General features: G+C 41.1%; 1 protein-coding gene across 12 annotated transcripts in view; it reads right to left on the bottom strand.

Annotated features, from left to right (window-relative positions):
• ptpdc1a (protein tyrosine phosphatase domain containing 1a) overlaps positions 1 to 14,226 on the bottom strand; it is a 179,691-nt gene that overhangs the window by 30,155 nt on the left and 135,310 nt on the right. For all 12 annotated transcript variants that reach the window (XM_068051770.1, XM_068051771.1, XM_068051776.1 and 9 more), the window contains one exon: positions 2,856 to 2,993. In XM_068051770.1, coding sequence (XP_067907871.1) covers positions 2,856 to 2,993 — 138 coding nt within the window. The remainder of the gene's footprint in view (positions 1 to 2,855; positions 2,994 to 14,226) is intronic.

The following is a 14,226-nucleotide window of genomic DNA, read 5'->3' as shown; positions in this document are numbered from 1 at the left end:
TGACTTTTCTCTTTAGATTAATAAATTTCTCCTCATATGGACCAACCCCCACCTTTTTAGTTGAAAGCCCTGTCTACAGCCCTAGTTATGCAATTCGCAAGGATACAGGTCCGACTCCAGTTTAAGTGAAGCCTGTCCCAACGGACTTCCAGAAAGCATTTGATAAAGTCGCTCAATGAACACTGTTAACTGAAGTTGAACCTCATGGAACTGAAGGTAAATTATTGACCTAGTTAGGAAATTGATTAAGTGGCAGAAGACAGTAGGGATAATGAGCAGGTATTTTAATTGGCAGGATGTGACTTGTGGTGTCCCACAAGGATGTGTGTCGGGGGCTCAATTATTCACTATTTATTAATGAATTCGGCGATGGGATTGAAAGCCACAGAGTCAAGTTTGCCGATGACAAAGATAAGCAGCATTGTAAGCCGTGTAGATTAAAGAAAATTACAAAGAGATATTGATGAATTAAGAGAATGGGCAAAACTGTGAAAAATGTATTTTAATGTAGGCAAATGTGAGGTCATCCACTTCGGACCTTTTTTTATTCGTTTATGGGAATGTGGGCACCGCTGGCCAGGCCAGCAGTTATTGCCCATCCCTAATTACCCAAGCGAAGGTGGTGGTGAGATGCCTTCTTGAACCACTGCAGTCCATTTGGGGTAGGTACACCTACGGTGCTGTTAGGAAGGGAGTTCCAGGAATTTGACCCAGTGACAGTGAAATAACAGCAATATAGTTCCTAATCATTATGATGCGTGGCTTGGAGGGGAACTTGCAGGTGGTGGTGTTCCCATGCATCTGCTGCCCTTGTCCTTCAAGGTGGTAGAGGTTGCGGGTTTGGAAGGTGCTATGGAAGGAGCCTTGGGGCATTGCAGCAGTGCATCTTGTAGATGGTACACACTGTCGCCACTTTACATCGGTGGTGGAGGAAGTGAATGTTTGTGGATGGGGTGCCAATCAAGCGGGCTGCTTTCTCCTGAATGGTGTCGAGCTGCTTGAGTGTTGTTGGAGCTGCACCCATCCAGGCAAGTGGACAGTATTCCATCACACCCCTGACTTGTGCCTTGTAGATGGTAGACAGGCTTTGGGGAGTCAGGAGGTGAGTTACTCACCACAGAATTCCTAGCCTCTGACCTGCTGTTGTAGCCACGGTATTTATATGGCTACTCCAGTTCAGTTTCTGGTCAATGATAACCCCCAGGATGTTGATAGTGGAGGATTCAACAATCATGATGCCATGGAATGTCAAGGGGAGATGGTTAGATTCTCTCTTGTTGGAGATAGTCATTGCCTGGCACTTGTGTGGCGTGAATGTTACTTGCCGCTTATCAGCCCAAGTCTGGATATTGTCCAGGTCTTGCTGCATTTCTACACTGACTGCTTCAGTATCTGAGAAGTCACGAATGGTGCTGAACATTGTGCAATCATCAGCGAACATCCCCACTTCTGACCTTATGATGGAGGGAAGGGTCATTGATGAAGCAACTGAAGATGGTTGGGTCTAGGACAATATCCTGAGGAACTCCTGCAGTGATGTCCTGGAGCTGAGGATTGACCTCCAACAACCACAACCATCTTTCTTTGCACTAGGTATGACTTCAACCAGCGGAGAGTTTTCCCCGATGCCATACTCTGTCAAATGCTGCCTTGATGTCAAGAGCAGTCACTCTCTCCTCACCTGTGGAGTTCAGCTCTTTTGTCCATGTTTGAACCAAGGCTGTAATATGGTCAGGAGCTGAGTGGTCCTGGCAGAACGGAAACTGAGCATCACTGAGCAGGTTATTTCTGAGCAAGTGCCACTCGATAGCACTGTCGACAACACATTCCATCACTTTCCATCCTGCTTTTTGTGTACAAGACATACCTGGGCAATTTTCCACATTGCCGGGTAGATACCAGTGTTGTAGCTGTACTGGAACAGCTTAGCTAGGGGTGCAGCAAGTTCTGGAGCACAGGTCTTCAGTACTATTGCCGGAATGTTGTCAGAGCCCATAGCCTTTGCAGTATTCTGTGCCTTCTGTCGTTTCTTGATATCAAGCACAGTGAAATCAAATTGACTGAAGACTGGCGTCTGGGATGCTAGGAACTTCAGGAGGAGGCCTAAAAAAGATGCGAGTACTTTCTAAATGGTGCAAAGCGCGGAACAGTGGAGGTCCAAAGAAACTTGGGATTCTAGGTACATAGCTCACAACCACATTTCTTTTTACTCCCCCCACATGAATGGCCTTCTGTACCACAGTGCCATGGTCAGTTTGCTCATCTATCCTGCAGACTTTACCCTCATCCACACAGGCAAGAACCTTGTATCTGTTGGAGAAGGGCAAAGGCTGAAGCTCCTCCAGAACTCCACCTGAGGTACCTGTCTAACTTGCAATCACTAACTCCTGTCCTTGACCAACAACTAGACCTGTACCATTTCTCAACGTAAGGGTTGCAATTGCCTCCTGATCAAAGTGCCCAGGTAGCTCTTCCCCTCCATGATAAATGTCTGCACTTCAGACTCCAGCTCAACAACACGGAGCTGCAGTTCCTTAAGATGCAGACATTTACAGCAGATGTGGTTGTCCAGAATCGCAATGCTCTCCACAAACTCTCACATTCTGCAGTTGTGGCACATCATCTGCCCTGTCTAACCTTGTTTTATTAATTACATTAATTAATGTTTTATGTATATAATCAACTTAGTTTAGAGTTTGTAAATAATTACTCAACTTCAATTTTTTTGGGTGGATGGCGGGGAGAGAAGGATACAATTAACTAAATATGTATTTGGTTTTATACTGAATTCTGAAAGAAAACCATAAACATCTACAGAAAAACATCTACAAGAACAGTACTGGTTTATCTCTTACCTGTCCTTCCAAGTCCTGCATGACAGTGAACAGCCACTTTTCCTTCTTGTAGGGCAAAAGCCATAACTTTGACCATATCAAGGATAGTGGTGAGAGAAGCCACACCATAGTCCTTCCATCCAAAGTTATAAAAATAATCTGAAAACAAATGTTAAAAATTATTTTTTTTTTTTTTAAAAGGAAATTCAGTAGTACTACATGTGGATGTAGTTACTGGCTAGTTAGCTCATGAAAAACTGAACTGAGATTTTCCCTGGAACTTTCATCTAGGAAAAGCATGTAATTTGTTGCTGGGCTGAATTTGAAGCCTAATTGTACAAAGAAAAGCTTTGATTTTCAGATATTGAAATTTATAATGAAATGGTTTCGAGCAGGTTGTGTAGAGTTAAATGAAGGGGAGCTGTTTGCACCAACTTTTCTGAGGGTAGCTCTTTTGCATAGCATCAAGTGCAAACCTGGACAAGAACAGGAAGCACACGAGTAGACAAAGTAGAAATTACATGAAGTGAAATTTAAAGGAGGGGGCAATTAAAGGATATCAAAATAAAATGACATTTTTGAAAACCTTTGGAACAGCTCAGAAGGCGACTGATTAGAAGTCTTTGCCAAGGCTAAACAGTGAGGGTGCTAAGTAATGACAAGCAAAAAAAGAAAAGAAAACACAAAGTGCTGGCATCAATCTGAAAGCAAGCATCAGAGCAGCCCAGTACCCAGTACCTGTTCAATGACTGAAGTGGTGGTGGTGCTGCCTGAGGGGCTTGCAAGGAGTGTGGTTTTGTGCTACTTCACAACCCTATCTCCATAGGTCAGTATTACAGGATGCCTGCAAAAAAAATGGAGCCAAGTTTCAGGCCACAGCTCACTGAACAGGTCAGCCCTGTACTGTAGCATAGTAGTTGCTGGAGTCCTTGCAGAAGATGGTATAGCTCTGCACCTGGCTCTGGAGACAGTTACCATGATGATCTAAAGTGTGCTTGAAGCAGCAAAGATGATGCGTGCAATCAATCATAGTACACATGCTGTTGATCGCACACTGGCACGCAGACTTACATTGTGCTAGAAAAGCCTTCCAGATCATGATGAGGGTGCTTCCAGCAGTAGTGTCAGATATTTTCCATGTTTTTATGTTGCTGTTGGCATGGTGTACCAGCTTCCTTTCAGAAGATGAGCTTCAAATTGTCTGTTGAAATATTTCTGCCTGCAGATGCTGCTGTGAAATCATTCGGTAGGTACAGAGCTCTTCTTGCACAGTCTAACTGGGCTAGCATGTCTCCATTGAAGTGTTAGCTTGGCTCAATAGTAGCAAACTCTCCTCCAAGTCAAAGTCTCGGATCCATGTTCCACTCTATGCTTTGAGCATATAATCTAGACCAATAGAGTACTAAAAAAAGTACTGTATTGTCAAAAGTGCTGTCTTTCGGATGGAGATTAAACAAAGACCCTGTCTAATTGCTCATGGTTATATTTAAAGGGCAGGGGAGTTCTCCATGTCCTGGTCCACATTTATCCCTCAACCAATACCAATAAATTAGACCAACTGATCAATCATCTCATTGCTGTTTGTGAAACCTTGCCGTGCAAAAATTGGCTGCTGCATTTGCTAATTTAACACTATCTACACTGCAAAAACAATTCACTAGCTATGAAGCACTTTGGGTCATCTAAAGGATGTGGAAGATGCTATATAAATGCAAGTTCTTTCAACTTTACCAGTAGGATAGTGAAAGCAGCAGCAAAAAACTTGGCTAGCATCAATCTGAGTATGTGTGGCCTTCACGCTGTTCTGTACAGGTATTGAAATAGTTTCACCATCACTTGCTTCTGTGATTGGAGAAACTTTGAAGCAATAGTTAAGTTTACTTTTCCTAAAACACTGTACACTGGAGAAGCTCTGTATAGGAAAACAACAACAGCACTGCTTTATTACCTGCACATGGGTTGGAACAGGACACAAGCAGTCCTAAGAGTCCTAGCTGCCATGTTTCTTTTGCCACCCCTGCTGTTTGTGATGATGCCAAAACTGAAGGTACGACTTAGGTTTATACATCGAAAGTTCAGACACCCACCCAAGCAGTGAGTCAAAAGTAGTTACAGTAGCAAATAGGACAGGATTCTCAAATTAGTTTTGCTCCCATTTGTAAAAATAAATGTCCTATTAATCAACAGGTTTTAAAAGAGTTTTGGAGAACAGGGCAGTGTAAATGGTTAGTACACTATTGTTTTACTCCTAAAACCTGCGTTCAGATCCAACCCAGAATTATGGAAGAAAGTCCTCCTTCTAATTCCAAGAACCTCACCCAGTTAATTTTATGCACTCAGGAAAGATATGTGCTGACCCAGCTATTAATTGTAACTACTTCTAGTAATAAACTAGTCAAGGTTTATTTTGCATACAGTGCTTTCAGCATAATTTGTTCGCTTACTGGACTCTGAACTTTCTACAGCCAATATTTATGTAGCTGCAATGAGTCTCCCAAGTTAGTTGTTCAAACAATTATCAAGCACTTTTAACCAGCATTTAAAACGGGCACAAAAACAAGAAATGCTGGAGTCACTCAGCAGGTCTGGCAGCATCTGTGGAAAGAGAAGCAGAGTTAACGTTTCGGGTCAGTGACCCTTCTTCGGAAGGGTAGAGTTCCGAAGAAGGGTCACTGACCCGAAACGTTAACTCTGCTTCTCTTTCCACAGATGCTGCCAGACCTACTGAGTGACTCCAGCATTTCTTGTTTTTGTTTCAGATTTCCGGCATCCGCAGTATTTTGCTTTTATTTAAAACGGGCAGTCACTCAATTTGGATGGTGGCCTGATCTGATATCCTGGAACTTAATCAGAGAGTCATTATGGTACAGAAGATGGCCATCTGGCCCATCGAGTCCATGCTGGCTCTCTCTAAAGCAATCAAATCAGTCCCATTCCCCAGCACTATCCTGTAGTACTGCAAGCTTATTTCCCTCAACTGCCCATCAATTTGCTTTTGAAATCATTGATAGGCTCTGTTTTCATCACTCTCACAGGCAGAGAGTTCCAGGTCATTACCACACACTGCATAAAAAAGGTTCTTCCTCACATCCCACTGCATCTCTTGCCCAAAACCTTATATCTGTGCCCCCTAGTCCTTGTACCATCAGCTAATGGGAACAGCTTTTCTTTGTCTTCACCTATACAAACCTGTCATAATCTCATATACCTCCATCAAATCTCCTGGCACTGCCACATTCAGCAATTATTAAACTAGATATAAAGATAAATCATATTAACACTTACATACATTCAGATTTTATTTACTGTTATTCCCAGATACCTGAGGAATCAGCCTCTTCTCTGCACTGCCCCCAGCACTTTGGAACTTTCATTTCTTGGTGACCAGAATGGGATGCAGTATTAAAACTATTTCAATAGAGCACTACGAAGTTCAATCATTGTTTCTTCCAAATTATATTCCACCATTTGGCGATGCAGCTTGCCATCCTACTGGCTTCACTGATTGGTGTGCATTGGTTGATCATATTTCGTGGATCCTAGATCTCCTTCAGCTTCATCCTTAGTTTTTGAACATTATTCATGACATGTAGGTAGTTTTTTTTTTAAATCTGTAGCACAATCCATTAAATATTATTTGCCATTGTTCCATTCACTTACATATCTTGTCCAAATCATTCTGTAATCTCTAAACTGCTTTCACTATCCCTATTTAGTATGATCTGCAAATGTAGCCACTTTGCATTGAGTTTCTGAATCAAAGGTGATTACATAAATTAGAAACAGCAATGGTTCCGTATTGAGCCCCAAGGCACCTCACTCATTACTCCGCAATCTGATAACTCGAACACATACTCATTGTTTCCTACGCTTCAATCAGTTCCCAAGGTTTACCCTGAATCCCTACAGTTTTGAGTGTAATCATTAGCCTTTCCTTGTGCAACTATGTGGAAGTTGAGGTGCACCACATCATAGGAGTACACCATATAATAGGTTTACTATAGTTCACTTGAGTTGTCACTTCCTCAAAGAAGTTGAGATCAACATGCTCTATAATTGTGCAGACTTCTGATCCTCATCCATCTGGTGCTCTTATGAAGACATTTAGTACTGTTCTGGAAAGGACATGAACTGAAGATAACCTTGTGACATGAGTTGAAAAATTGGTTGGGAGTTATCAGACAGAGCAGGGGTACAGGGAAAGTTTTCTCATTGGTAAGATGTGTCAAGTGGTGTTACCCACAGATCTGTAGTAGAAAAGTCACCCGGGTCTGATCAGGATGCATCCTAGGTTACTGAGGGATGTAATGTGGGAAATTGCAGAGGTTCTGGTTACCATCTTACAATCCTCCTTGCATACATGAGTGGTACCAGAGGAATGCAAACTTTACACCCCTGTTCAAGAAGGGGAGAAGGATAAGCCTGCCAACTACAGCCAGCCAGCCAAACGGTGGTGGGAAAACTTTTACAGACACTAATTTGGGACAAATTAATTGGCACTTAGAAAAATATGGATTAATAAATGAAAGCCACCATGGATTTGTCAAAAGTAAATTGCATTTGACTAACTTGATTGTGGTTTGACGAAGATAGTGCAGCTATGTACATGGACTTTGACAAGGCATTTGATAAAGTACCACATAATAGACTTGTTCGTAAAATTGAAGTCCGTGGGATTAAAGTGGCTGCATGGATAAGAATTTGGCTAAGGGACAGAAAGCAGTGAGTAATGGCAAATGGTTGCTTTTCAGACTGAAGAGAAGTGTACAGTGGTGTTGCCCAGTATCATGCAGGCCTCCACCTGCCAAGAATGAGGCATAGTAATTTCACCACATGGACATTAAATTTCAAATTGTTGCTGGGAAGAGGAGAAATCCTGTTACAAGGGGTTGCCAGGCCCCTGGCTGGAAAGACATTTTTGCATATGAACAGAGAGTGTTTTATAAACATTGAGCATAACTTTCTTGCTTTTGTACCTTATGCCTTTATTTATAAAGCCAAGGATCCTGCCTGCCTAACAGCCTTCTCAACTTGTCCTGCTAACCCCTGCTCCAATACAATCCACAAACAGACACAGTCAAACCAGTTAGTCACATCACTAACCTGCTTGGCAGTCTGGGTTTTTTTTCTGAATTATAGAGTTTGAACTGAGAGTTTGGGCAGAAAGCTGTTTGTTCCTCGATTGAGAAGACCTCTCGTGGTTGGCTTGCCATAGCCTCTCCTGTCTGTACCCATCTCTTTCTCACGGAACTCCAAAAACCGACTGAAGACACATGATCCCCAAGAGAGAGAAAAGTCTCCTACAGTGAACAAGGTTTAAAAAAGAATACTGGGCCCCAACAAAAAGCAAGACTACTTACAAAAGTACTAGTGAGCTCGAAGCATAGTAAACAAGAAACTCTTCTGATACTGCCTCAAACTTCTCTACTTTATTTTTCTTCTGCTCTTTTGTCTCTATTTGCATGTGTGTATCACGTATCCGTAGGCAACTGAATTAGAGTTTAAGTTTAATAACATTTTACCTTTCCTTTTTAAACCTAAGAAAGCCTGTTTGTGCTCATTTCTTTGCCTTATAATTGGAAAGTGGTGAACAAGGATTCACCAAGGGGGAGCTAAAAACATGGTCTGTTTAAAATAAAACCCTGTTACAGTAAGACCAGGTGAAGGCTGAAAGGGAACCCAGGACCTCTTTCTCACCTGGTTGTAACACCCAGGATCATTATTGGAACCACTGCTCTTTTTGATTATATATAAATGATCTGGATTTGGGTATACATGGCATAATTTCAAAGCCTGCAGATGACACGAAATTTAAATGTTGCAATCAGTTATGAGGATAGTAACAGACATCAGGAGGACAGACTGGTGAAATGGGCAGACACATGGCAGATGAAACTTAATGCAGAGAAGCATGAAGCAATTCATTTTGGTAGGAAGAATGAGGAGAGGTAATATAAACTAAATGATATAATTTTAAAGCGGGTGCAGGAACAGGGTAAGGGTGTACATACACCAGTCTTGGAAGGTAGCAGGACAAGTTGAGAAGGCTGGCAGGTTCTTGGCTTTATAAATAAAGGCATTAGGTACAAAAGCAAGAAAGTTATTTTTTATTTATTCTTTTTATTTAGAGATACAGCACTGAAATAGGCCCTTTGGCCCACCGAGTCTGTGCCGACCAAGAACCACCCATTTATACTAACCCTACCACCTATTCCCATATTCCCTACCACCTACCTACACTAGGGGCAATTTACAATGGCCAATTTACCTATCACCTGCAAATCTTTGGCTGTGGGAGGAAACCGGAGCACCCGGCGGAAACCCACACGGTCACAGGGAGAACTTGCAAACTCCGCACAGGCAGTACCCAGAATTGAACCCGGGTCACTGGAGCTGTGAGGCTGCGGTGCTAACCACTGCGCCGCCCTATGCTCAATGTTTATAGAACACTGATTAGGCCCCAGCTGCAGTATTATGTCCAATTCTGGGCATCAACTTTAGGGAGGATGTCAAAGCCTTAGAGAGGGTGCAGAGGAGCTTGACTAGAATGGTACCAGGGATGACAGACTTGAGTTATGTGGAGATATTAAAGAAACTTGGGTAGTTCTCCTTAGAGCAGAGAAGGTTAAGGGAAGGTTTGATAGAGGTGTTCAAAGTCATGAAGGGTTTTGATAAAGTCAATGAGGTCACAGATTTACTATAAATGGCAAAAGAACCAAAGAACCAGAGATGAAATGAGGAAAACTTTCTTTTGTTTACACAGTGAGTTATGATGATCTGTAATACATTGCCTGAAAGGAATGTGGAAACAGATTCAATAACAACTTCCAAAAGGGAATTGGATAAATACTTGAGAGAGAAAATATCCAGGGCTATGGGGAAAGAGAAGGGGTGCGGTTCTAATTGGATAGCTCCTTCACAAAGCCAGCACAAGCATGATAGGCTGAATGGCTTCCTTCTGAGTAACATCATTCTATTATTCTATATGAACAACTTAGATGAAACAATAGAGAACGGTACAGTGTGAGTCCTTTTTTGCTAAAACTTGGAATCTATATTTTTACAAAATAAAAAAAAATTCATGGACATTGAAACATCTGGAGATAGCTGAACTTTATGGATGCTTTTTAAAAAAGCAAGGTCAACAAGAGGTTCCTGGTTTTAACCAGTAAACAAATACTGGAAACCAGGTAATTTCAAGGAAACCAGCAGGGGGTTTGACCCAAGAGCTACCCTTTGGTGTGACGAGAGAATTTATGATTGCCATGGGACTTGCTTGGAAAATTTTAGTTTCATTTTGAACTTTAAAAGCCAATAGGTTTGGACTAAAGCAGGCAATTGGAATTTGAGATGAACCTGCCAGGAGATCAGAAAACGAACCAGAGAAGTATTACCTCTTTGTAAAGAATCCTTGCTCTTGAAAAGCAAACATTTGCATGAAGTGGTACAGTTGCCTCCTGCATTTCTGAAGAAATCATAAATATTTGCAGAAATCTTGCATCTTTAAAAGGACTTTTGCATCGAATGTGTGAACTGACACCTGTTACTACACCCCTGATGGAAGAGTTATGTGAAGCCTTCTACTGCCAAATTTCTTTGAACTCCTACCCAACACAGACTGTTCATCAACCACGCCTGGAAAGACTTCGAGTGGTATCCAACTATTCAAGTTTGGGACGCATTACCAAACCAAAGAACTTCCTTCAAGATCTAAGTTTTTTTTTATTCCTTTGAAACAGCTGTAAACAAAAATCCTTTTTTTTGATTAACCGGTTTTTGGATGTATGTGCGTGAGGGCTGGGGAAAAATAAGGAGCTTTAATATGTACAAAATTTTGAGGGGCTTCGATAGAGTGGAGGTGAAGGGTTAGCAGAGAGATCAGTGATGAGGGGGCATAGATTTAAAGTGATTGGTAGAAAAATTAGAGGGCAGATGAGGAGAAACATTTTCACCCAGAGGGTGGTGGGGGTCTGGAACTCACTGCCTGAAAGGGTAGTTGAGGCAGAGATCCTCAACCTCATTCAAAAGGAGTCTGGATATGCATCTCAAGTGCTGTAATCTGCAGGGCTATGGACCAAATGCTGGAAGGTGAGATTAGAAGAGGTGGATCGTTTTTCGGCCGGTACAGACACAATGGGCCAAGTGGCCTCTTTCTGTGCCTTAAACTATGATTCTGTTGTTATGACCAAGGCGCTGTTAATTCAATCCCACTAATCCACAGGTCACAGCATATTAGTAAAGTTTCCCAGAATAAAGCACAACAAACACGGTTTCTTTAAACAACAAAATTAACTATTTATTAATAAACCTAGTTTTAAATGATGAGATAAATCTGTATGTATGAAAAGATTTTATAACTTCTTGTTCTTCCTAACCCTCATGCACACACACACACATATTCAAAAACCAACGGTTAACCGGTTTTAAAATGATGTTTTAAATTAGAACTGTTTCTTAGGAATAATAAAATAACTGGGTAATGTCTGGTAGGATATTTCTGGATCAGTGAGGTGTCCCAGAGACATATAGTCAGATGCCACTCGCAGTCTCTCCAGGTGAGATTAATTAACAGTCTGTGATGGGAAGGCACTCAATGCAATTCGCCTGTAGCAGCCATCACAAAGATCTTTCAGCAAAAGGTTGTAGCAACAGGTATACTTAAATTTTAAAGTAGCAGTCTAACAGTGGAAACTTTCTTGAGATTTCAGGATCTTCCAAAAATACAAAAGGCAACAGGACTCACTCTTGAAGCAGAGATTTACCAGAGAATGGAGACAATAGGAATTTTGCTACCTTCTATAATGCAGGCTTCCTCTCAGCAAAGGAGCTTGTCTCTACAGAGAGCAGCAACTCCTGTTTCTCTGGGTCTTTTTTCTCTCTCCAGGCAGAGCACAGCCCCAACTCAAATGGTAAATTTCCTTTTTTTTTTTTTAAAGACACAAGAGAGACAAGTCTTCCTTTCAGGGAGAGTTGTTCTTCTGGTCTGCAAACAGCAACTGGCTTCTCAACCCAAAATGAAACTTAAAAACTTTTAACAAACTAGTCACAAGACAGTCATAAAATCTTTCTGGTTGCTTGGATACAAGCTTTACAGCCTGCAGGTCAAACACCAAGTCTCAGCAGTCACTGTTCACAGAAAATCCTTTTTCTCAATCTTAAAGGCACACAGACCTCAGTTTTAAAATCTCTCTCGTGACAAATATCTCAATTCGTGTATTTATTTATTTCATTATTGGTTAAGACTTGGTTTTATAATAAATGGATAATTTTGTTTAATAAAGAAACCTTTATTCTGGAGACAAAGAGTATTTAAGTGGCTGTTTCGGTAAGTGGGAAAATTTATTGATGTTCTGTGACCTGTGGAGAAGAGGGAATTAATTAACAGTGCACTTCTCCTGCCTCAGTCATAACAATATCTAATAGGTTGTGTAGCTGGGAATATGAAATTACAAATAGACAGACAGACTAAGTGAGTGGCAAAACTATGGTAGATGGAATTTAATCTGTGGAAATGTGAGGTCATCCATTCTAGGATCCAAAAACAAATTTGAATATGTTCTTAATGGACAGACTGTAGGAGTTGTACAGGGAAAAAAGGTATTTAGCTGTCCATGGAGACAAATCACTAAAAGCTAGTGTATAGTATAAAAAGCAATCAAAAAAGCAAATGGAATGTTGTGGTCTTTAACTCAAGTGTTTAAATACAAAAATGAGGAAGTGACGCATTAGTTGCCCAGTTGGTCAGACCCTCCACGAGTACTACAGTTTTGGGAACTGTACCTCAGGAAAGACATGTTGGCCTTTGAGAGGGTACTGCACAGATTCACCAGAATGATACCAAGGTTTACAGGTTTCATAAACTTGACTTGTATTTGTTTGAGTTTAGAAGGTTGAGAGGGTGATCTAATCGAGGTCTTAAGACCATAAAGATATTCAATAGGATAAATAGAGGAACTGTGAAATCAGCAAGCATTTTTTCACACTGTTACAGTGTGCGTGATGTGGTGTGACAAGGGTTGTTCTCACTGTTCAACTCCCCACCTGACCGCAGCAAGTGTATTTGTATTAGAGTTTAGCCTTTAGAATTTAGTTTGGTGTTTTATTTTTCAAATAACCAGACAGCGACTGTTTTAAAAACCTACAAGAAAACTTAAGTCAATTGTTATCCCGAAATTGTCACAACCACAACCACATCCACTCATGCACACACATGGAGAAGCAGATGGGGAAGAGGAATGTGATTTTTTTTTTAAGTGGGGGAGAAAGGTTACAATAAACCTGTTGAACTCTCTTAAGACTCAAGTTCTAGATGGCTGCAGGCCTGAAATGATTGTAGATTTCTCTCTTGATTGAAGGTTCTGTTGAAGATGGTGGGTTACTTCCAGCTCGCTGCTGTATAACGTAGATGTTAGATTTTTTGGCAGGGCAAATGCTTTCTGGCTCACTGAAATGCCAGCTGTTACAAGTAGCTTCACCTTTTGGGTCAGTCTCTCTCTCTGGCTGTCTTTTTAAAGGTAAAACTGTGTCACTTCTCACCTCCTGTTAGGAGGCATTCTGGTTTCTTTTGCATGGTTTCTTTCCCACAATGGCCCAGGATGTGGCTACTTCACACCATCTGTTTTAGAAGACAACTTTCTGGAATGTTTTTAGGATGGATGTAAGATGGGATTCATTAACACCTTTTGGCTTTGAAGATTTGTCCTTTGTCTTTGTCAGACTGTTTGAATACACAAAAGGCTTTTTCTTCGACGTCCATTTTGGACCATTGTTCACTTATAAAATAGAGATTCATTTCTTAAAGACAATGTCTGAGTTAGCCCATGAAGGTTGTATCATTGCAGTTGTGACAGCACAAAAGGAACTCTTTCATTCACCCCAACATACCCCCACCCCCAAACCCACCCCAAAGGATTGCGGATTCTGGGTCAAGTAAAATTTTCAAGACAGTGATCAACAGATTTTTGTTGGGCAAAGATATTAAGGGATAGGGAACAAAGGCAGGTAAATGGAGTTGAGGTACAGATCAGCCATGATCTAAATGAATGCCAGAACAGGTTCACGGGCACATTCCTAGATTCACTACCCGTGGGTGATTTTGATCACCCTGCTGGGCTGGTGTTAGTGTAATTCCTTCTTTTCTTGTAATCTATGTTCCACTCATCAGTACTATGCTTTCTATTTGCCTTTTGTCAATGTCATCCAAAGTCTAGCTGAAACGGTCTTATTCTCTTCAGCCACTATCCTCAACAACTCAAATTTAAATTCATTTAAATTAGACATTTTTTAAAAATTGTAATGTTTCTGTTCTATCACTGTTAAATATTTTGTCACCAGAGTAACTCAGTATCCCAGTAACCAATAATTATAAATTCAGATAGAACAGAAAATGCTG

This window comes from Heterodontus francisci, chromosome 19 (assembly GCF_036365525.1).
Source record: "Heterodontus francisci isolate sHetFra1 chromosome 19, sHetFra1.hap1, whole genome shotgun sequence".
Taxonomy (NCBI): domain Eukaryota; kingdom Metazoa; phylum Chordata; class Chondrichthyes; order Heterodontiformes; family Heterodontidae; genus Heterodontus; species Heterodontus francisci.
Note: the sequence above shows the minus strand (reverse complement) of the source record. Positions and strands in the feature narration are given on the sequence as shown.